The sequence below is a fragment of the Crocuta crocuta genome, unplaced genomic scaffold, assembly GCF_008692635.1.
Source record: "Crocuta crocuta isolate KB4526 unplaced genomic scaffold, BGI_CrCroc_1.0 scaffold143, whole genome shotgun sequence".
Taxonomy (NCBI): Eukaryota; Metazoa; Chordata; class Mammalia; order Carnivora; family Hyaenidae; genus Crocuta; species Crocuta crocuta.
Window position 1 is genome coordinate 1,763,253 of NW_027529175.1, and position 23,065 is coordinate 1,786,317.

The 23,065-nt window shown below is 38.6% G+C and overlaps 1 protein-coding gene across 1 annotated transcript in view; it reads left to right on the forward strand.

Moving 5' to 3' along the window:
* Nucleotides 1–23,065, forward strand: part of EP300 (EP300 lysine acetyltransferase) — a 79,960-nt gene that overhangs the window by 10,153 nt on the left and 46,742 nt on the right. The window contains 6 exon segments of the mRNA XM_077757884.1: nt 2,113–2,161; nt 8,204–8,841; nt 16,855–17,031; nt 18,302–18,563; nt 19,146–19,259; nt 20,250–20,495. Of these exon segments, the coding sequence (XP_077614010.1) occupies nt 2,113–2,161; nt 8,204–8,841; nt 16,855–17,031; nt 18,302–18,563; nt 19,146–19,259; nt 20,250–20,495 (1,486 nt within the window).

The window sequence follows — 23,065 nt, forward strand, 5'->3', positions numbered from 1 at the left end:
AAAAAAAAAAAGAAAGAAAGAGGGAGATACAGAATCTGAAACAGGCTTCAGGTTCTGAGCTAGCTGTCAGCACAGAGCCCGACACGGGGCTCGAACCCATGAACCGTGAGATCATGACCTGAGCCAGAGTCAGATGGTCAACCAACTGAGCCACCCAGGTGCCCCTAGTAATTCTGATTTTAAAGATTATGTTTCATTTCTATATTTTGTGATGGGTAATAGTCTAATTTCTTATATAAGGGATCATCTTGATTTTTGGAAAGGCTAATAAGTAAGGTATTCATTTTATAAGAGATTATATGGCTAAATCCATATACCAATATAGAAAACACCAAGGGTGACCTACAAAATCAGTATGTAATAATGAAAGAATATTTTTACTCAACACCAGTTTCCCACATAATCAGTCAAATTCATTTTTGTTTAGATTGTAGCATTTCTAATACGTGATCCATTGGATACACCTTATGTATTCTAAACTTTGCAAGTCAGATTTCAATATATCCTGTCAGTTACATTAGTATCACTGTGTTTGGATTGAATGTACACTGAAGCGAAGAAACATTTTACTCATTTTACTCTTACTCATTTTACTCGGAGCGCCTGGGTGGCTCAGTCAGTTAGGTTAAGTGACTTCTGCTCAGGTCATGATCTCACAGTTCCCCACATCGGGTTCTGTGCTGAAAACTCAGAGCCTGGCGCCTGCTTCAGATTCTCTCTCTCTCCCTCCCTCTCTCTCTCCCTCTCTCTCTCCCTCTGTCCCCCCCCTCTCTCCCACTCCCCCCTCTCTCCCTCTCCCCCCCACCCTCCCTCACTCCATCTCTCAAAAATGAATAAATGTTAAAAGAAAAAGAAACATTTTATGTTACAAAGTTATTTTGTATTTGAGCATCATTAAAGGTATATGGGAACTTGTCAACAAACTATTTGGTAGAAATAGCCCACTAATGATGTTGATTGGTTGATAATTTTTGTAAATAAGGAAATGTCTTACCAGAGATAGTGTGAGTTCATTCAACAGTTAGGATACTGTTTTGTAATATTTGCCTTAGGATAGTGTAAAAGGTAATAGAATAAAGTTCAGATTTATAAATTTCTAATCATAGAGAAAGGGGGAAATTAAGCAAATATTTACAAGCTTACTTTAATATCTAGAAAAGGTAATTGTTGTCTTTTACGTCTTTTACTTTCTTACTTGCTGCTTTACAACTGCACTGAACAGCTCTTACCTGGTTTCCAAGACCGTATTCCTGGTGGAAGGGCTGGGGAATGTTGGGTTTTAACGTCTTCTGGTGGTTAAGATCATGGTCCCTTAAATACTTGTGTATCTGATGACCCTGTTCATTAATGTCCATTGGGTCCACATTTCTCTCATATCACTGAGTGTTTCTCCGGATTGCCCATCTAGATAGCAGTACCTCTGTATCCTCTTAGGTTGTCTAACCCCAGAAACTTGGGAGTCATTCTTGTCTTTTTTCTCAACCCACTACCTGTAGTCCAGGAGTTCTTTGCCACCTCTGCCCATTTAGTACTTCTGCCCCAGGATTAACTGCTGGGTTTTGTATGTATGTGGGTTTTTTTTTTACATTTATTTATTTTTGAGAGAGAGAGAGTGAGAGACAGATCATGAGCAAGGGAGGGGCAGAGAGAGGGGTACATACAGAATTGGAAGCACAGAGCCTGATGTGGGGCTCGAACCCACAAACTGAGAAATCATGACCTGAGCCGAAGTCAGATGCTCAACCGACTGAGCCACCCAGGCGCCCCGTCTGCTAGTTTTTGTTACTTCTCCAGCAGCAGCCCCCTAACTAGTCTCTCTGACTCTAGCTTATTTGTCTAGTTCATTTTTCATTCTGTTTGCCTGAGTGGGCTTTAATAAATACAAATCTGTTCATAATCATATTTGTGCTTAAAAATTCTTCAGTAGCTCAATTTTCTCTTTAGAATAAAAATCCCAGACTCTTCTGTTAAAGGACTCTCTAAATTTCTTATGTTTGTTGAAAATCTAAATTTTATTCCACTGATCTGAACTAATCCCTATAAAGGGCAAGTTGAGATGGGGGGTTGAGAAGATGATTTATTTGAACCTTTATATTTTCCCTTTCCTTAAAGGAAAAGAAAGAACTTGAAGAGCTCAGCAAGTGGCATGAAATTGAGGCTGGTCAGTACTAATCCTGCTGTTCAGTAGGATTTCTTTAAATTGTGACAGTAAATTTTTGATAATTTTCCCCCCTTGCATCTTCACACATACCACTTTTAGTTTGGAACTTGCTTTTCTACTAGCTTTAGGACTTAGGTTTCATTTGTTGTTTATGTGGCTAAGGATACACCCTGGAAGTTACCTTGACCCTTCCCTCTAGACAGAAGGTTCTGAAATCTCTCACCAGGCATTCAGATTTTGTATCACTCAGCTGGGGACACCAGAATCTTCTGTGTGAGTTCACCTTTCTCAGTAAACACTTGCTAGCCCTAAAATCAGAACAACAACAATAAAACTCCATGAGGGAGGTAGATGTTTTACTATCTTTTGATGTAACTTTAGCTCACAGTTGGTATATGAAGTCAGCTTATAGAATTGGGTTTAAATCCAGGTATTTGGACTCCTTGAGAAGTGCCAAGTTATTGAAACTAGTGATAGCTAATGGCATTTAGGAATCATTAATGACAGCTTTGAGGCACAGTCAAAATAGCTTAGGAATAATAATGATAGTCAATGATATTAGATGAAATAATAGGGTCTGTTTGATCAGAGGTCAAAGTATATATGACTTTTACATAGTATTGCACATTTAGTCAGTATAGCTGTTGAAAATGTTTTAAGTAGAAGTAAGAGAACTTTTTGTAAATACCTGGGGCACCTAGCTGACTCAGTGTGCGACTTTTGATGTCATGGTTGTGAGTTCAAGCCCCATGTTAGGGGTAGAGATTGCTTAAAAATAAAATATATATGTTTTTAAAAAGTTCTAAATACCCAGTCAGATATAAATAATTTAGGATGCAATTTTAGAATTGCTGGTCTGTGAGCATATGCTAGATCCTGTGGGAATGTAAATATTAAGTGCAACCCTTGTCCTTCAGTTAGTCATAATTTGGTAAAGAAGTAAGATGCACACAAATATTTAGCCTTAACAAAAGATAGAAGATAGGAAGTGCATAGTTGAGGTTGAGAGCTATCTTGGGAAACAGGAGTATTGGGATCAGTCTTTGAGTTGAAACCTGAGGAATCTCTTGTAGTAGTAACTACAGTTTAGGTCTGTTGGAAGTACAGGATTACCGTTAAAAAAAGAACAGTCGTAAACTTTTATTTTCAGATCCTACCAGTGTATAAAACCTATCTGATTTCACAGTGGAGTTTAATGTTTTATTTATTTCTGAGAGAGAGACAGTGTGAGCACAGGAGGGTCAGAGAGAGAGGGAGAATCTGAAACAGGCATCAGGCTCTGAGCTGTCAACACAGAGCCCGACATGGGGCTTGAACCCAGAAACCGTGAGATCATGACCTGAGCCGAAGTGAGACGCTTAACCGACTGAGCCACCCAGGTGCCCCAGGAGAGAGAATCTTAAACAGACTCCGTGCTCAGTGAGGATTGATCCCACACCCTGGGTTCATGACCTGAGCCAAAATCAGGAGTTGGACGCTTAACCAACTGAGCCACCCAGGGGCCCTAAGACTTCTGTATTATTGAAGTTGATTTCTCCTCCATTAATCCTGTATATATGGCTATTATCTACTTCTGAGATGGCTGAGATGATTAGTGAAAATATACAATTAATAAGGTGCCAAGAAAAATGCTTGACATATTGAAAGTGCGTGGTAGTTTGCTTTCATTATTAGAAGACTGCTGTGTCTTCTAATAGGGTAATGATTCCATTGAATAATAATAGATAAAACATTTTCATGGTGTTTACTGTGTCAGGTATTATTCTGCATACATACATTAACTCATTTAAACCTCACAAATAACCTATGAAGTAGATACTTTCCTGCTATACAGAGGTGGAAACTAGGCTCTTTGGTATATACTTCAGAATTACCTTGTCTGGTTCCCTGAAAAGCTTTTATAATTTTGATTGACACTGCATTGACTGCAATTTGTCTTGTATTATTGCTTTTGCTAGATTCTCTAGGACAGCATTGAATTAGAAGTGTTTGTCGTGGGTTATCTTTGTCTTGTTCTGATGCTAGGGAGACTTCTGATGTTGGTCGTTTAGTGCATATTTGCTCTCAGATTTTAGGTTTTGGAAGAAATCTCATCAATTTAAGGAAGTTGCCATCACTTTCTCGATTGCTGTCATTTTTGTTGGTGGTGGTGGTTTGTTTTGGGTTTTTGGTGTGATTGGGCACTGAATTTATATATTGCTTTCCTTACAGCCCTTGAGATGAATCCTGTATTTTCATTCTCCTTTGTTAATATGATGACATTTATCGATACTCTAAGCTTCTAATGCAAACCTGTCCCCCCTAGATTCCTGACATTATTCCAACTTTATTATATTACATTAAAATTTTTTATTTCATTTATTTTTATTATTATTTTTTTTAGAGAGGGAGAGCGAGCACGAGTCAGGGAAGGGGCAGAGGGAGAGAAAGAGAACCTTCAGGCTCCATGCTCAGCACAGCCCAACATAGTGTCCGATCCTATGACTCTGGGATCATGACCTGAGCCAAAGTCAAGTGTCTGATGCTCAACTGACTGAGCCACCCAAGCGCCCCCCATTACATTACATTACATTACATTACATTACATTACATTACATTACATTTTAAAGACACTAATGAGTTTGATTTGTCTATGTGGTTTGTTGTTGTTTGACTCTTCTACGTTCATGATTTTCTTTTCTTATACTAGCCATAAATGACTTTCAGAGTATTCTATTTTCTAGAAGTGTTTGTAAAAGGTTGAATTGTCCTTTATTTGAAAGTTCAGTAGGACATGGTATAAAAACATTTAGATCTGGTGTTTTTTTATGGGAAGATTAACCGATGATTAAGACTGACTGTTTTCTTTAATAGTAGTAATAGGATTATTCAGGCTATGTCTCCTTCTTTTAAATTTACTTAAATGGGAAATTTCTTTTTTATTTTTAAATTTTTTTTAGTGTTTTATTTATTTCTGAGAGAGAGACAACGTGAGCAGCGGAGGGTGAGAGAGAGAGGGAGGTACAGAACCTGAAATAGGCTCCAGGCTCTGAGCTGTCAGCACAGAGCTCGACACGGGGCTCAAACCCATGAACCGTGAGATCATGACCTGAGCCAAAGTCAGACGCTCAGCCGACTGAGCCACCCAGTTTCCTCTAAATGGGAAATTTCAACTTGATAGAATAGTGTAAAGGAACTCCCCCTGTGCTTTTTACTTTAAGTTACTCGTATTTTTGCACACACATTCATACTCCCTCCTTTCTTTTTTGCTGGAGAGTTTTATAGCAAATGCTAGACCAGTCATTTCACCAGAAATACTTCAATATGTATCTCTTAATTTAAAAGATTTGTTTTAACATAGTAACTATGCTGTTATCACACCCAGCAAAATTGATGATTTAATGTTACAACTCAGTCATATTTTCTTGATTCTCTTTTTTAAAATGGGGGGGGTTATTTTTTATTTTTTGCTTATTTTTTACATTTGGTTTACAGGATCCAAATAAGGTATATCTTACTGCTGCATCTGATATTTTTCCTTTTGTGTCATTGATTGGTTACAGAAACTGGGACATTTATCCTACTTAAAATTTTTTCAATTAAGGTTTGGTGAATACAGGAACATATCTATTTTGGGGTCTTTTCAGTTTTTTATTACTTTTCTTCAGAGAACCAACTTCTGGAGCACCTGGGTGTCTCAGTCAGTTAAGTGTCCGACCTCAGCTCAGGGATCGGGAGTTCAAGCCCCACAACGGGCTCTCTGCTGTCTGCACAGACCCAGCTTCAGATCCTGTCTCCCCTCTCTCTCTGTTGCTCCCCCGCTCGTTCTCTCCCTCTCAAAAAGAAATAAACATTAAAAAAATGGGTGCCTGGGTGGCTCAGTCAGTTGATTGACCATTCGATGTCAGCCCGAGTCATGATCTTGCAGCTGGCGAGTTAGAGCCTCGCATCTGGCTCTGTGCTGACAGCTCCAAGCCTGGAGCCTGCTTCAGCTTCTGTGTCTCAGTCTGTCTTTGCCTCCCCCCTGCCCCCCAAGTTCCCTGCTCAGTCTCTTTGTCTCAAAAATAAACATTAAAAAAAAAAACACCAACCAACTTCAGGTTTTGTTGGTACCCTCTCAGCTGTCTTTCTCTTCTGTTGATAATTGCTTTTATCTTTGATCATCTTGCTGTTGATTTATTTCTAACATAACTTACTTAGCTACTTAACTCATGAATTTTTAGCTTTGTTTTTATTTAAGCTTTGAAAAGTATTTTATTATTACTTTTTTTGTGTGATTTCCTCTTTAACTTCCCACTACGTGTGTGTGTGTGTGTGTGTGTGTTTAAATGAACAGGTATGTATTTTTTTAATGTTCAACACTAAAACTAAACTGATGACGGGCTATTTCCTTGTATACTCCAGGGGAAAAGTAGAATGCAAAATTGTTCATAAAATGTGTACGGTCTTAGTTTTGTGAATTATCTAAATGGAGACAAGGAACTATATCCATATATTAAGCAGTTGTCTTTTGGTAGTGCTATATTAGAGAAATTTTATTTGAAACTTTATTTGTATTCCAAAACACCTAAGATACATTGTGTTTTTATGATGGTGAAGAGCACAAAATGATTTTTCAGAAGGAAAGAATAATACTGTAGAAGTCTGGACTCTGAATCATGCCCTGAGATCCCGAGGTGTGATTCAGGGCAGTTAAAATATGACCAGATGCTTGAGTGTGTTGGACATTAGGCAGAGAGTTGAGTGTAAGTGGTGAGACTGTCCTTCCCAGAGAGTTATAGTCTGGATGCTGGGGTAGGGTGGGGTAAGGGGTCCTGATTGGAAGAGATAGCGGGGCGGGGTGGGGAGGGAGAGAAAGAGACAGACACACAGCGAATTTCAGTGCCGTGATAGAATGCTGTAAGAACAAGAAGGGCACATAGAGGAAGAGTTGTGCTTAGGAACCAAGATTAATTGAACCAAGTAGGTCATTTTTAAGTGGTATCTTGTCTTCAAGGGATGGACTATTTTTTAAGAGTATAATCAATTGTAGATTTAAGTATATCTAATTATCAAATACTCAATGATGCCTTGTTAATGTGAAAACTACTTAGAGACTCAAGAGGAAAGAAAACTCAAAACACCTCATATATATATTGAGTTAATACTATTAGTCCACAAATCAGCCAAGGACAATTTTTTTCCTTTCAGGGGCCGTTTGGTAATTTCTGGAGACATTTTTGGTTGTCGCAAAATGTAGGGGTACTCCTGGCATTGACGGAGACCACAGATCTGCTGAGTATCTTGCAACGCACAGGACAATTCCCCTTTCCCCCACAACAACGGTATCCAGCCCAAAAATGTTTAGTAGTTCCAAGATTGAGAAACCCTGGGTTAATCCATAATTTGCATCCTCTTTTTGGTGGGGGTGATTTTATGTTATTGAAGGAGCTAGAGGCACGGTTTTATATCCTATTCCAGCTAGATTTTGTTGGTTAAGGAAAAGTAATTTGTAGGCTCAGGTCAGGTGAAAGTGAATTCAGTTAGATCAAGGACTTGGATTATGGCAGGCACTGTGATAAGACATGGTAAAGAATGGCAGACAGCCTGTGTCCTTATGGAGCTCACTTTGTATACTCTACAAATGGTGGGTCTTTTGTATCTGTTGTCTTTATTATTATAATATTTAAATTTTTTTCATTCTGAACTTAGTTTCTAGATAAGTTATTTTAACCTCTTCTAAGGAATTCTAGAATATTAAATAATTGTACATCTTATTTTCATGGTTATCAGTACAAACTCAGGAACTCACATTAATGGGTGTTGTGCTAAGATTTAGTCCTTTTTCCTTGGCTTTACTTCAGGTACAGTTCATAAGTGTTTAAACTTGTCGGCGTAACCAAATATTCTCTATAAATATATACGTAACGGTTTTTTTAGTGTAATAATGAAAAACGTCAATGTAGGTAGTATCCCATGGAGTGAGGTTTGGAAATGCTTAATGTTTATCAAGAAAAAAAATAGAGCAATTTGTAATTTTGATTCTGTCATACTTTAACCTTTACCTTTTTTCTTTGCTTTTAGATTTTGGCTCTCTATTTGACTTGGAGCATGACTTACCAGATGAATTAATCAACTCTACAGAATTGGGACTAACCAATGGTGGTGATATTAGTCAGCTTCAGACAAGTCTTGGCATAGTTCAAGATGCAGCCTCTAAACATAAACAACTATCAGAATTGCTACGGTCTGGCAGTTCCCCTAACCTCAATATGGGGGTTGGTGGCCCAGGCCAAGGCATGGCCAGCCAGGGCCAACAGAACAGTCCTGGATTAGGTTTGATAAATAGCATGGTCAAAAGCCCAATGGCGCAGGCTGGCTTGACTTCTCCCAACATGGGAATGGGCACTAGTGGACCAAATCAGGGTCCTACGCCATCTGCAGCAGGTATGATGAACAGTCCAGTAAATCAGCCTACCATGGGAATGAACACAGGGATGAATGCTGGCATGAATCCTGGAATGTTGAATACAGGCAATGGACAGGGGATGATGCCTAATCAAGTCATGAACGGTTCCATTGGAGCAGGCCGGGGGCGACCTAATATGCAGTACCCAAACCCGGGCATGGGAAATGCTGGTAATTTAATGACTGAACCACTGCAGCAGGGCTCTCCTCAGATGGGAGGACAGACCGGCTTGAGGGGCCCCCAGCCTCTCAAGGTAAGTAAATTTTGGTTTGTATGCACTGTCAGTATGTTTTTGATTGTCCCAATGATGCTTGAGGGGCTTGAGGTCAGTTAATCACTTATTCTGTACTATTCATGTTTAGTCTTCTTACATGGTATGCCATTTCCCACATATACGCTAAGGATCTACTTTGTTATGGATTTTATGAAGCTCTTAATTTTCAGTAAAACAATTATTTGACAATTCAGGGGTATTGTATATAATACTTCACTGTTCCAAATGATAGCTAGATAATTCCTGTTTTCTCAATATTAGAATAAATATTAGAATATTTTCACAAATACTAGAATATTTTCATATCATTTCTTTGTAATTATTTTATTTTATTTTGAGAGAGAGTGATCAAGCAAGCGTGAGCAGGATAGGGGCACAGAGAGAGGGAGAAAGAATCCCAAGCAGGCCCCATGCTGTCAGTGCAGAGCCAGACCTGAGCTTGAACCCACAAATTGTGAGATCGTGACCTGAGGTAAACCAAGAGTCAGATGCTTAACTGACTGAGCCACCCAGGCATCCTGTATTTTCATCTCATTTCTAAGCCCACTTTAGCCTGCATAGCCTTCTTACAAAAATACAGTTTGGGGGCGCCTAGGTGGCTCAGTTGGTTAAGCATCTGATCCTTGATTTTGGCTCAGGTTATAATCTCTGGGTCGTGAGATGGTCCCCCTTGTAGGACTCTGCTCTGAGTGTGGAACCTGCTTAAGATTCTTTGTTCTTCCACCACGTGCACATGCTCTCAAAAAACCAACCATCCAAACAAGCAAATAAATAAAAATAACAGTTTTGAGCTAGCTGACCTTATACCGTTGTCAGATAGGCAGTACTTATTTCCACTGCTTAGAATGTGTGTCCCTGGTGCTCAAGAGATATTCTGAATGACTTATTAAATGTTACTTTTCCTTGCTAGCTGATGAACGTTAAGGTGCGCTTGTTTACTGTGAAGCCTCAACTGACATTTCAGGTGTCCAGTTAACCTGATTTTGGTCATTGTTTGAAAGGCTTTTCTTTAAAAAGCCTACTTTTTTATTTTTAGCTTTATTAAGTAGAGCAGGCTAAATGTATTTTGTAAAACTTTTTAAATGTTTTCTTCATAGAATTAATATACATAAGCATATATTTGATGCTTATTCCTTCATATTTTTCCTACATTTTTATTTATTTTTTCTTGAAGTGGAATCACACTACAGTTGCCAGCACTTGGCATGTGGCTGGTAAATATTTGTTGAATGAAAGAAATGGCTTTGCTTGCAAGGGGATATTGAAGATAAGCAAGATTTTCACAATGAGTGAGGAGCAAGCTTTCACTGTAAAAGGAATAACTGAGCAGGCATTGGGACTTTTGTGTTCCTGAGAATTGTGATGATGAGAAAGATGAGAGAGAGTTCAGGAGTGAATTGAGAGTGAGGAGACTGAGGTCATGTTAGATACATGAAAGCCTTTTTTTTTTTTTTTTTTTTTTGCTATACAGCAAAGAATATTGACCTCTTACCTTAGGGAAAGATTCTGTTTGTCATTCCTACCTCCTCTGTAGATTCTCCCTTTTTGTTTTGTTTTTTATTTTTTTATAATGACTTTTTTTTAATGTTTTATTTATTTTTGAGCGAGAGATAGAGACAGTGTGAACAGGGGAGGGTCAGAGAGAGAGGGAGACAGAGAATCTGAAGCAGGCTCAAGGCTCTGAACTAGCTGTCAGCACATAGCCAGACGCGGGGCTCGAACCCACGAACTGTGAGATCATGACCTGAGCCGAAGTCGGATGCTTAACCGACTGAGACTTCAGGGGGTTAATATTCTCTAAGTTTGATGGAAGATTAACTTTCTTTGGAACTAAGGACTTTTTATTTAGGAAGTGTTCATTAATATTCTGGAGGGTTTTTTTGTTTTTGTTTTTGTTTTTTCCCTTAGAAAATAAAAAAAAAGTTGTTCTATGAAAGCACTTGTTATGATTAAGGAGACAAGATCCAGAATATTATCAAATAGCAACATCAGACAGTATGTTCGTACCTAAATTAGCATTAAGTTCCAAAAGCTAAGGAGCTACTACTGAATGTTAATAGGTATTTGATATATGTTAGAGTCATTAATTCCTAACATCAACCCTATGATTTTATTCCCATTATACAGGTTAGGAAACAAAGTCAGGGAGTGGGTATTACAGGGAACTCTGGTCTTTCTGAGTTAAAAGTGCATGTTGTATATCACTGTAGTATAATGTCATTCTATTATTATGATTCCTGTATTGATAAAACATCCACAGCTAAAAACAGATAGAATCAATGCTTTTATGTATCTTACAGCAATGGTCACCTCCTCACTTGACTTGTAACCTTACATAGGGGTGATCATTGCTAGACTAAGATCTTTGAGCACGGGAACTATGCCTATTTTCTCTAATTCTAACTTAGTGACACAGATACAACATCAGAGCATCTTTATGTACTGCTTTTCAGTTCTTTTCTGTAGTCCTAGATCTGAGGGTAGCCTCCTTTCCTGTGACTCTGGTTACCTCACATACTAGGAAGAGTTATGTGTTACTTGCTATCTGGATAGATTTGTATCCAAATTTTATATGCTTTGTGACTGATGAAATTCATATTAAAAAAAAAATTCTGAACTTAATTCAAATAAATATGGGCCTTGGGAATAATTCCCTTTTTCCTTCTTTTCTCTTGAAAAAAAGACGCCTGGCTGGCTCAATCAGAAGAGCATGCAACTCGTAATTTTGGGGTAATGAGTTCAAGCCCCACATTGGATATAGAGATGACTGAAATAAAAAAAAGAAAAATTTTTTAAAACAAATTTTTGAGGAGGTAGGAGCAGTAATGTCATTTTTAGAGCTCTTCATTTAAAATTAAGATCAGGGGCGCCTGGGTGGCTCAGTTGGTTGAGCGAAGCTCAGGTCATGATCTCGCAGTCCGTGGGTTCGAGCCCTGCATTGTGCTCTGTGCTGAAAGCTCAGAGCCTGGAGCCTGCTTTGGATTCTGTGATTCCCTCTTTCTCTGCCCCTTTCCTGCTCATGCTCTCTCTCTCAAAAATACATAAACGTTAAAAAAAATTTTTTTTAGGGGCGCCTGGGTGGCTTAGTCGGTTAAGCGTCCGACTTTTGCTTAGGTCATGATCTCGCGGTTCGTGGGTTCGAGCCCCGCGTCGGGCTCTGTGCTGACTGCCAGCTTAGAGCCTGGAGCCTGTTTCAGTCTGTGACTCCCTCTCTCTCTGACCCTCCCCTGCTCACGCTGTCTCTCTCTCTTAGAAATAAATAAAACATTTAAAAAAATTTTTTTTTAATTAAGATCAGTTTGTGATGATCTTTGGCATATGATATTAAAGACTACTTAACCTATGAAGTTTCAGAGTAAGAGCAGTGATTGATCTGTCTTAGAACTTGGATTGGCAAGGAAGGAAGCAGGTAGGAAGGACCAGTTGGGCAGCACCTAGTAAGTGTAAGGCAAGGAAGAAAAGAATCCATGTTGAGAGGGAGACTGTCTTAAATGCTGTAGTCTGATGGGTTTTAAATAGAGCTTATACCCAAATTTACAGCCTAGGTGGATATGGTTTTAGGTATGCAATATGGTATGAGAGTAATGGGAAAAAATAATGAAAAATAATGTTTAGGATTTGGTGTAGGTTCTGAGAGATCCCCGTCCCCCCTGTTTATCATCCTACCCTCAGTGATTGACTAACTTAATGTCTGGCGTATAACATATACAGATATATAACATGGGCATTTATTAAATCCAGTAGATAATAGGAAGTGTCTGAATGTAGTTTGTTTTTATTATTTGGTGAATTTTGGAGTCCCCTTATTTGAGGTACCACTTTTTATTTTTCCTATTTGTCAATGATTGCCACTCTCAGGTGTTTTTTTTTGTATTCCTGTGCTCTGTAAGTTTCTGCTTTTAATATACTGAAAACTTAGAAACAGCCTATAGAGCCAGTTTTTTGTTTTTTTTTTTTTAAAGAAAGAAAAGCTAATCCCCTCAGGTGCTTTGTGTTTTAGTTGCCTAGAGCTGTTACAGCTTCCTGATCTCCTGGTCCTCTGCCTTTTGTGGTTAGTTACCTGTTCCTTGTGTTGCAGGTAAGTGTTGGGTAGTTAGACATCTGGATCACTTTAGGTATAGAGAAGGGGAACTAGATCAAGTACGAACTACAGTCTAACAAAAATTAAGTACAGTATAGTCTCTTCTTGTTACGTTTGGTGGGGGAGAACTGGAGGTGGGGGGAGTGAAAGGGTAAGGGTAGGGAGGTTGGTTGTATGTTAGCCAGCACTGGCAGGACTCTGACGCGGACGGAAAAACCAAAAGACTGCAAGGCCTTGTTGGTCCGAGTGTCCAGAAGTGTCAGGAATGAATTGCTGCTAGCTGACCCGTAGTCAGTGCAATCTGTTTGAGGTCACAGTCCATTTTGGAGTTCCTAGCTGATGCATTGTGGTTGAGAAAATAAGCAATGTCAGGAACTGGTTGAAACTCGGTTGATGTAAGCAGGTAAGGCAGTGTCTGTGTGAACAAACATGAAGGACCAGATTCTACTCTGATATATTTGAGTGGAGACATCATGCTTATTAAGAGACCTCAATAGAGCTTATAGATCCCCGTATTTTATTTCTTTATGTAAATAATGAACTCCTAAAAGCTTAGTTTATTGTCTTTTGGTCTTTTATGGTCTGTCATGCAGATTTTGTGTTAGAATGACTTTCATTTTATGTCTACCATGAATTTCCACGCTAATTGGAAACACAGTTAAGTGAACTGTAACTCCCCCAGATACAGGCTCAGTGTATTATTGCAACTATATTCGTATAGTTGCAGTAAGTATATTGCAACTAAGTATAAATATTAGTACTTGAAAAGCATATGGAGTCCCTGCACCTGCAGCCACACTTGAAACTAACAAAAGAAACCTGAACTTGTGTTTAAGCCTGTTTCTGTATTTGATCGTTCCTGTAGTTTTATTGGCCAGATTCACTTAGGAAATTCAGTTACTGAAGACTCAGGCAGTAAATTTTTTACTCTGGGTACTTCCCATGCAGGCTGCCCCCTTTCTTTTATGCTTCTCCCCCAAACTTTGCTACTTTTTTTTTTTTAATGTTTATTTCAGAGAGAGAGGCAGCGTGAGCAGGGGAGGGTCAGAGAGAGAGGGAGATACAGAATCTGAAACAGGCTCCAGGCTCTGAGCTGGCTGTCATCACAGAGCCCGACTTGGGGGCTCAAACCCATGAACCACGGGATCATGACCTGAGCCGAAGTCAGACGCTTAACCGACTGAGCCACCCAGGCGCCCCAAACCTTGCCACTTCTTTCAGGCTTATTCCCTGAGTTACTGAACTCCTTCCTAGTCTCTGAAAAATTAAATGTTCTTTAATTTTTCTTCATTATTTTGCCTCTCTACTATAGGCAAACCTTTGAACTGATAAAGATGTCATGTTCTTATAAATTTGCCAGAGAATAGTTACTACATATGATTTAAAGAACAATTTTATTTACAGGGGCTTGCTTCTGTATTTTATGACTTTTGTATTTCTGTTTTCCTGAGTCAAGGGGCTCTTTTTGTGGGTCAGATTTAGGACAATGGGGTTACAAAGATAAATGAACTAAGTTCTTTCCCTTACTGTGCAGAGTCTTGGGAGATAGAAGGGGCATGCATTTTATCTTACCATCTATGTTGTATTATAAATAAAGGCATTTTATTTATATAAACATTTATATCAGAGTAGAAAAAGAGCTCTTTAGCTGTCTAGGACTATAAACAGATGCTTCAAAGGATGGTAGCTTTTGAAATGTATCTTTAAGTAAGGCAACAAAAAGAAAACTTGGACTGCCTCTTTGTGAACTTAGTATTTTATTTCCTTCACAGGTTATCATGCAGGAATCAAATAGGAAGGGAGGGTGTGCCACTGTCTAGTTATAGGGAAAAGGAAAATCTTTAAGGCAAATGCTAGGGATTCAAGAAGCGAGTTGCTTCTCAGATTTGCAAGTCAATTGGTACAGGATCTAGTAGGAGACCATGGATAGATAAGGCCTCATGAAGATCATGAAGGCTCTGGGTAGAAAATAGAATAGACAGAAGGTGAGAAAACCTGTTGGACACAGTCTACACAAGCTGTGATGAAGGGCTTGAATTAAGACAGTGACAGTGGACTGGGAACAGTTTTAGGGGGTGTGTGTGTGTGTGTTTAGAGATAGAATTTGAAGGCTCCTCTGATAGAATTGGATCTAGTTGAGAAGGATGAAAATCTAGTATGACTCCTTTTAATTGGGCAGTAGCGGTAGTCTCCCTACTTTTCTGAGAGCTTTGCTATATGTTACAGTAGGTGGTGTTTGACTTACAGTGGGTTCTTACATGGAAGAAGAGGATTATAAGTTACATCATTGTGGGGCGCCTGGGTGGCTTAGTCGGTTAAGCGTCCGACTTTCGCTTAGGCCATGATCTCGCGGTTCGTGGGTTCGAGCCCCGCGTCGGGCTCTGTGCTGACTGCCAGCTCAGAGCCTGGAGCCTGTTTCAGAGTCTGTGTCTCCCTCTCTCTCTGACCCTCCCCTGCTCATGCTGTCTCTCTCTGTCTCTCTCTGTCTCTCTCTCTCTCTCTCCTAGAAATAAATAAAAATATTTTTAAAAAAATAAGTTACATCATTGCTATCTGTAAAACATTTAGTTTCTGAATAATTAATAGTCTGTTCTTTAAATTGATAACTGTCCAGTACTGTAGGTTGACTTTCATAAATACAGACAAAAACCTACTTTTTTAAGTATGTAGGGATTGCAAAGAAATTCAAATTACTTTAAGATCCAAATAGGTAATTTAATGAATAACGCAGCTAGGTTTTCTAAAATTTTTTTCCTTTTTTTTTTTTTTTTTTTTTTTTTTTTGNAGGGGAGGGTCAGAGAGAAAGGGAGTGACAGACTCTGAAACAGGCTCCAGGCTCTGAGCTGGCTGTCAGCACAGAGCCCAACGCGGGGCTCGAACCCATGAACCGCAAGATCATGACCTAAGCGAAAGTCGGACGCTTAACCGACTGAGCCACCCAGACACCCCTTTTTTTCCTTTTTTGAGAGAGATGGGGAGAGCAGCAGAGGGAGGATGAGAGAGAATCTTAAGCAGGCTCCACACTCAGCATGGAGTCCAGCGCGGGGCTTGATCCCACTATCCTGAAATCATGACCTGAGCCAAAATCAAGAGTCAGACACTCAACCAACTGAGCCACCCAGGTGCCCGAAAGCCGCTAAGTTTAAGACAGCAAGGAATGACAGCATGGGACTCTGAAGTTTACATGTTCTGTCTAAAGGATTCAGATTCAGAAAGTTTGAAAATCACTCTGCTACTGTGTCCCTAAATGAAAAAGAACATATCCCCAAAAGTATCAGTTTTCTACCTTTTATGTAAACAAAATGTTGAAACAAGCATTCAGATGCTTTTGATATATCAAACTCTATCACACATTTAGGGATTAGGTCATTTATTGAATTAAATTTATTAAGCTATATTTTGTACATTAAATAAAAATATATTTAATGCATTAAAAGTGAAAACGAATGGCAAACCTTAGCAGATACAGATTAATGAAGGTGCTCATAAAATTCTATAAAACACATTAGATCAAGTATTTACAGAAAATATCTGTAAATTTACTCTACCTGAGCTGAAATCTTGAAAATGTGAGTATTTTCATAAACATACTTCTTTAATCTTGTTTATAATTGTGGAGGATTTCCTTTAAAATTGTTTTTATAAATTAGGAAGTGTAAAAGGAAAGAGGGTCTCCTGTGTGGCTCAGTCAGTTAAGTGTCTGACTTAGGCTCAGGTTGTGATCTTAAGGTTTGTGGGTTCGAGCCCTGCCTCGGGCTCTGGGCTGACAGCTCAGAGCCTAGAAACTGCTTCTGATTCTGGGTCTCTCTCTGTCTCAAAAATAGATTAAAAAAAAAAAAGGAAAGAGAATGGTTATGTTCTGTTAATGTAAAGAATAAGATTTAATTTCTCATCTGTTTTTTTATGTTTAGATGGGAATGATGAACAACCCTAATCCTTACGGTTCACCATACACACAGAATTCTGGACAGCAGATTGGAGGCAGTGGCCTTGGTCTCCAGATTCAGACAAAGTCTGTACTACCAAATAGCTTACCTCCGTTTGCAATGGACAAAAAGGCAGTTCCTGGTGGAGGAATGCCCAACATGGTGGGTAGTAATCTGTCTACAGATTTGTCTCTAAACTGGCATTTTGACGAAAGAACTGTGTAAACTTTAATGCTTTCTGCTGTACACACTAGGATGTCATGCATGGACCCTGTGATCCAGGACGCTTGTGCCTTCCTTTTATTTCCCATGGGTTCTTATTAGTAGTCAGTAAGGGTATTGGGCCAAATGGGAGCAAGTGGGGCTGCTATAGTGAAAATGTTGTGGCCTGCCATATTGCACATCTTCTTATGGGCAGTTCTATAGTATATGAGAGTAGAACTCTTCTCCTCTTGGGAAGTACTCTCTGGCAAAGGATGCCAACTCTCAGTGACCATATCTACACATTTGTATCTGATATTACCACACAAAAGTCATTTCCCTCTCAAAGTTAAACATTGTTTTAAACAGTGATTTTGTTTTGAGTAAATCTCCAAAGCTTCTAGCATTGCTATTTTTCTAAAAATAAAACTATTTCTACTTACAAATTTGTTAAGTAGTCTGTGTTTACCTTTGGGAAATACTGTCCTATAGAAATGGCATTTCTCTTTCAGATTTTTTATTTTTTGCCTGTATTTCAGGTACTTTAAGTACTGCAGACATAAAAATGAATAAAACATGTCATCTGTGACCCCAGAAATATTTCCTTTTTTTTTTTTATTTAGGGAAGAGAAAGAGCTTTCTTCCATAATTACAAAAACTAACTTTTCACCCACCTAAACGACCCCTACTCAGTTTCCCGGGAAGTTCTTGTTACTGTGTTTCAGAACCTAACTTGGACTTGCTCTTCACTACAGATTCCGCGCCTTTCCCTCTCCCACCCGAACTTATCGTGTCCTCTTTATTTTGCTATCTGTATACTACATATACTTTGATTATATTATTTGGTAATGTAATTCTTACTGAATTTTTTTTTGAAGTATTCTTTGTTTTAATCATCCCAATTAAAAGACATTATGGCCTATACAATTAAGGATGCAGAAATTTTCCTTGATAAGTTAGTTAAATAGCTGCATATAAACCTGGTACAAGAAATCATTTGCTTTTCTTAGGAATAGAAAAAAACCCTTCTTTTCAGATGAACAGATCTCTCTTTTTTTTTTTCTTATTGAATTTCTTGATGGTAGGACCATTGTTTATCTACCTTGGAATCGCCTGTGGCACATGGGAGATGTCCTTGAAGGTTTTAATTGAAATTGTCCAGGTCTGTGTTTCCTAAAGAGCACACCGCGACACCTAACGTTACATATACCTTTGTTGTTGTCTCCTGTAGGGTCAGCAGCAGGCCCCACAGGTCCAGCAGCCAGGACTTGTGACTCCGGTAGCCCAAGGGATGGGTTCTGGAGCACACACAGCTGATCCGGAGAAGCGCAAGCTCATCCAGCAGCAGCTCGTTCTCCTGTTGCACGCCCACAAGTGCCAGCGCCGGGAGCAGGCTAATGGGGAGGTGAGGCAGTGCAACCTTCCCCACTGTCGCACGATGAAGAACGTCCTAAACCACATGACACACTGCCAGTCGGGCAAGTCCTGCCAAGGTGAGGGACCCAGAGAGTTTTTTCTGCTCAGCAATTAATGTTTACAGTCCGAGAGAAGAGCGAGAATGTGAACTACTACTCTGTTTTGAGACTTCTTTACCAATAACGTCTTACTCCAGATTAAGATGTGATAAAATTCAGTATCATTTTGTGATTATGTAGGGATATGGTAGAAATTTTAAAGGATTTTCCTTTTGTGATGATCCTTACTGACTTTGCCCCAGTGTAGCACAGTTTAAATATTACTGAGGATTTGCTGTCATATAGGCAAACACTAAAACAATGTTACCCAACTTACTACAATTTATATATGGATGAAGTCATTAGAAATTTGTTTTTATAAAGTACATTGCATGTCTCGGTGAAAAATATGGGCTTTGGAGGCAGATTGCTTAAGTTTGAATCCCATTTTGTGTGCCCTGACTTTATTATAAAATGTGAGTGCTAATGGCTACCCTATAGGGATATTCGAAGATGAAATGAGTGAACATTTGTAGCATTTGTTAAGTGATCGACAAGTTAGCTGATACTGACATAAAAAGTATAAGCTGCATTTGAAAAACCGTTGTTTTTTTCTTTTAGTGGCACACTGTGCATCTTCTCGACAAATCATTTCACACTGGAAGAATTGTACAAGGCATGACTGTCCTGTGTGTCTCCCTCTTAAAAATGCTGGAGATAAAAGAAATCAACAGTGTAAGAGATTAAATCTTTTAAAGCTTTTATCAAAAATACTCTGAAGACTCTCACCAGTGCAGTTTGGTGGGATTTTGACTACATGCTTCTTGGTTATGTGAAGTCCCTGTGACTGTCCTGTGCTGTCATCCTAGGTTGTTTCCACTCCCATTAACTTCATATTAATGAGGTTAGGATTGAACTGCTTATTACCTAAAGTAAGATCCAAAAACTTTTTAATAGTTATTCTGTATAAAAATGGGGAATTAATGCTCTATTTTTATATTCATGAAAACTTAAAAGATCATTGCTGTGACATTGGGTAAGTTACTGTTTTATTACCTGTGGTCTAAATATTTAGATACTTTGAAATTATTTAAAGAGAAAGGGGGAAAGTTTGGAATTATTTTTAGAAGCCTAGGATGGTGAGCTTTTCTGAGAGAAAGACAAAAGTGGAAAGATCTAAGTGCAGCTACCACACCTCCTTTCTAGAAACAAAATATTGAGCACTTAGGGTTGAATGACAGATTTGGAAACATATGGGCAGCATGTTAAGAATGAATTAAGTGCCATAAATTAAGAAATCATAAATAGCCCAGTAGAAAATTGGGAGAAGGAAATAGTTCAGTAGAGGGAGGACATTCACTATTAAAAAATTAAATAAGGTGCTGTTTCTCTCTCATCACTTGAGCAGAAATGCTACCTGGTATTGGCATTTGTCTGGTTCTGAGCCATTCATACACTGTTGGTGGGAACACTGATAACAACCTGTAGAAAGGCTTTGGTCACTCTGGATCAAAAGCCTTTCATGCCGGTGATATTGACCCTTTGACCATTCAGTTCTGCATCTAGACATTTTTTCAGGGAAATAGTGGGAAACAAGATGCATGTACTGACATGTTTCATAATCACATAACAGTAATTTTGTATCTTCTGAATTCATGCAGATAGGTTAGTCCTATTTTTCTCAGATCTTTAATGTTGTAATCCCATTTCTTTTGTCTCCTCTAGCAATTCTGACTGGAGCACCAGTTGGACTTGGAAATACTAGCTCTCTAGGGGTGGGGCAACAGTCTGCCCCCAGCCTCAGCACTGTCAGTCAGATTGATCCCAGCTCTATAGAAAGGGCCTATGCTGCTCTTGGGCTGCCCTATCAGGTAAATCAGATGCCGACGCAGCCCCAGGTACAAGCAAAGAACCAGCAGACTCAGCAGTCTGGCCAGTCTCCCCAAGGCATGCGGCCCATGAGCAACATGAGTAAGTTTATGTCTCCCCTTGTGAAAGATGTGATGTCGGTTATGTGTATACATGCCATGTGATGTGCAGAATTATCTCCTTGGTTTATTTTAGTCTGTGTGTGTATGTGTGTGTGTGTGTATTTCTCCCCATCTCTTAATGGTTTATTTTTTTTATTTTTTTATTATTTTTTTGGTTACATGATTAATTTCTTTCACTAATTTTTTAAAGATTGATTGTAGTGCAAAGGTCTCATCATAATCTGATGAGATTATACCAGAGCCAGCTGGTTAGTTCTTCCATAACTTTGTAGAAAACAGTCTGGTTCTGAATGATACATCATATCTTTTCATATGAAGTCCATTATCATCCTTCAGGTAATATTTGCAATAGCCTTTAGTTTCTGCCCATTATTGTTTGATTCTAAATGAGGAAACAAAATTGGGCTTGCTACTCTTAGAAAAATGTAATCTTGTTGATTTCTGTTGTTTTTAACTTAAATGTATATAGATTCTTGACAAACAGTGCTAACTTGTTAAATAATTATGGAGTGAGGGGATCATTAAAAACCAGACCAGAAACTAGGATGAAGAGCTGATCTTACCCTTTCAGGCTGGTTTTCAAACTCTTTTGTATTCAGGTACATGAAAAGGGCTCAGAAATCAAGAACTGAGAACGCCATTCCCCCCTTCACCTTTTTCTACTTAAGATTGCTTATTTTCTTTTCTCTTTCCATGTTTTCCAGAGTGTTACCCAAAATCTTCCTTGAGTTCTAGGACCTTGACCCAGTGTAATTGTCTACTCCTGCCTGGCCTGGATTTTCATTTTTGTAATTGGTTATTTCCTGTTACTTTTTCAAAACTTCTGTTTTAATTCCTAGTTTTGTTCTTGTTGTCTCCTTTGTATCATCTGTGTATATACATTTGTTTACAGCCACAAAATTATTTAAAAGTTAGTTTCTTGAGATTTCTTTTTCCCTTTTTTTTTAGCACCTTTATTTTAGGATTAAAGATTGATCAAGTTTCCATTTGTTTCTTGTTAATTCAATCAATGGTGCCTTTTTAGTGATAATCATTGTGAACCAAAACTTGTAGAATACCTCATTTATTTCTTTTGTATTCAATCCCATCTTAAAAACTAATATGAATACATTCTTTTTGGCATGTTACAGACTCATGGTTTCTATTCATCAGGCTCAACCCAGATAGGCAAAGGCTTACATATGAAGTGTTTTTTCTTTCATACAAAAGCCCTTTAATTTTTTGTGTTTTGTTTTTCTTTAATTTATTTTTGAGAGAGAGAGAGCCGCTTGCGTGCACACGTGTGCCCATGAGTGGGGTAGAGGCAGAGAAATAGAGGAAACAAGAATCCCAAGCACTGTCAGCACGGAGCCTGAGACAGGGCTTGAACTAACTCATTGTGAGATCATGACCTGAGCTGAAACCAAGAATCGGACACTTAACCTATTAAGCCACCCAGGTGCCCCATATACAAAAGCCCTTTTAAAAATAATTAGTCTTGCGTGTTTATGTTGAAAGGGGTGCCCTCTATTTTCATATTTTTTTTTGAGTTCCCTAAAACTTAGATAATAAAAGAAGTGAATATCAAAATGGAGTCACCATGACTAAGGCATGTAGTTTTCTCAGCAGTCTTTGAGTTTTAGGAAAGTATTTTATTGCATATTATGAACTTGGGACTGCTTTTTCACTTCACACCAAAATCTTAAGAAATTTATTAGTTTAACCAAAACTTTATACTTCTGAGTGATGTTTGGACTAAAGGTTATTACTGTAGACTGTTGTGTTGGGTCTTTAAAGTGATCCTTTAAGGCTTCTATCATTATTAGAGCTTTTATCATTGATTTTACTTAGGAATATAAAAATGTTGGTGATGATCAGAAATATGACTCTGGAGTTGTATCTTGGCCTTAGCCTAGTGCCATATTATCAGAAAGAGTAAAGAAATACACAGTTCAGTACTCAAATAAGCGTTAACTGTATTTTCTTACTTTTTTGATATCTCCTGATTTTGAAATCACTAAACCAAGCTCTTCACTTCTGTTTTCTTCCACTAACGGTCTTTACTTTAGGATATTTTAGGTTCAGAACTGATGTGGTAGACTGTAGCCACAAACGGGACTATGTTGTGTTCCCTAATAGTGTAAGATTTTTATTGCATTTATAAACAAAAGCAATTTACTTGGGTATGTTTCCATTTACTCAGCAACCTAAAATGTTTTTCTTTTGTTTTTTTAAGATAGGACTCCCAAGTGGTTAGTGCTGTCAGGTCTCACCCATATGTATTTTTTTTAATTTATGTATTTCTTTTTTAAGTTTTTTTTTGAGAGAGAGCACAAGCAAGGGAGAGGCAGAGAGAAAGGGAGACAGAGTCCAAAGCAAGTTCCAGGCTCCACACCATTAATGTAGAGCCCTGCATCGGGCTCCAGCCCATGAACCATGAGATCAAGACCTGAGCTGGCTTAACCAACCCACCCAAGTGCCCGTATGTATTTATTTTTGAGAGAACCAGAGACAGCGTGAGTTGGGAAGGGGCAGAGAGAATCCCAAGCAGGCTCCATGCTGCCAGCGCAG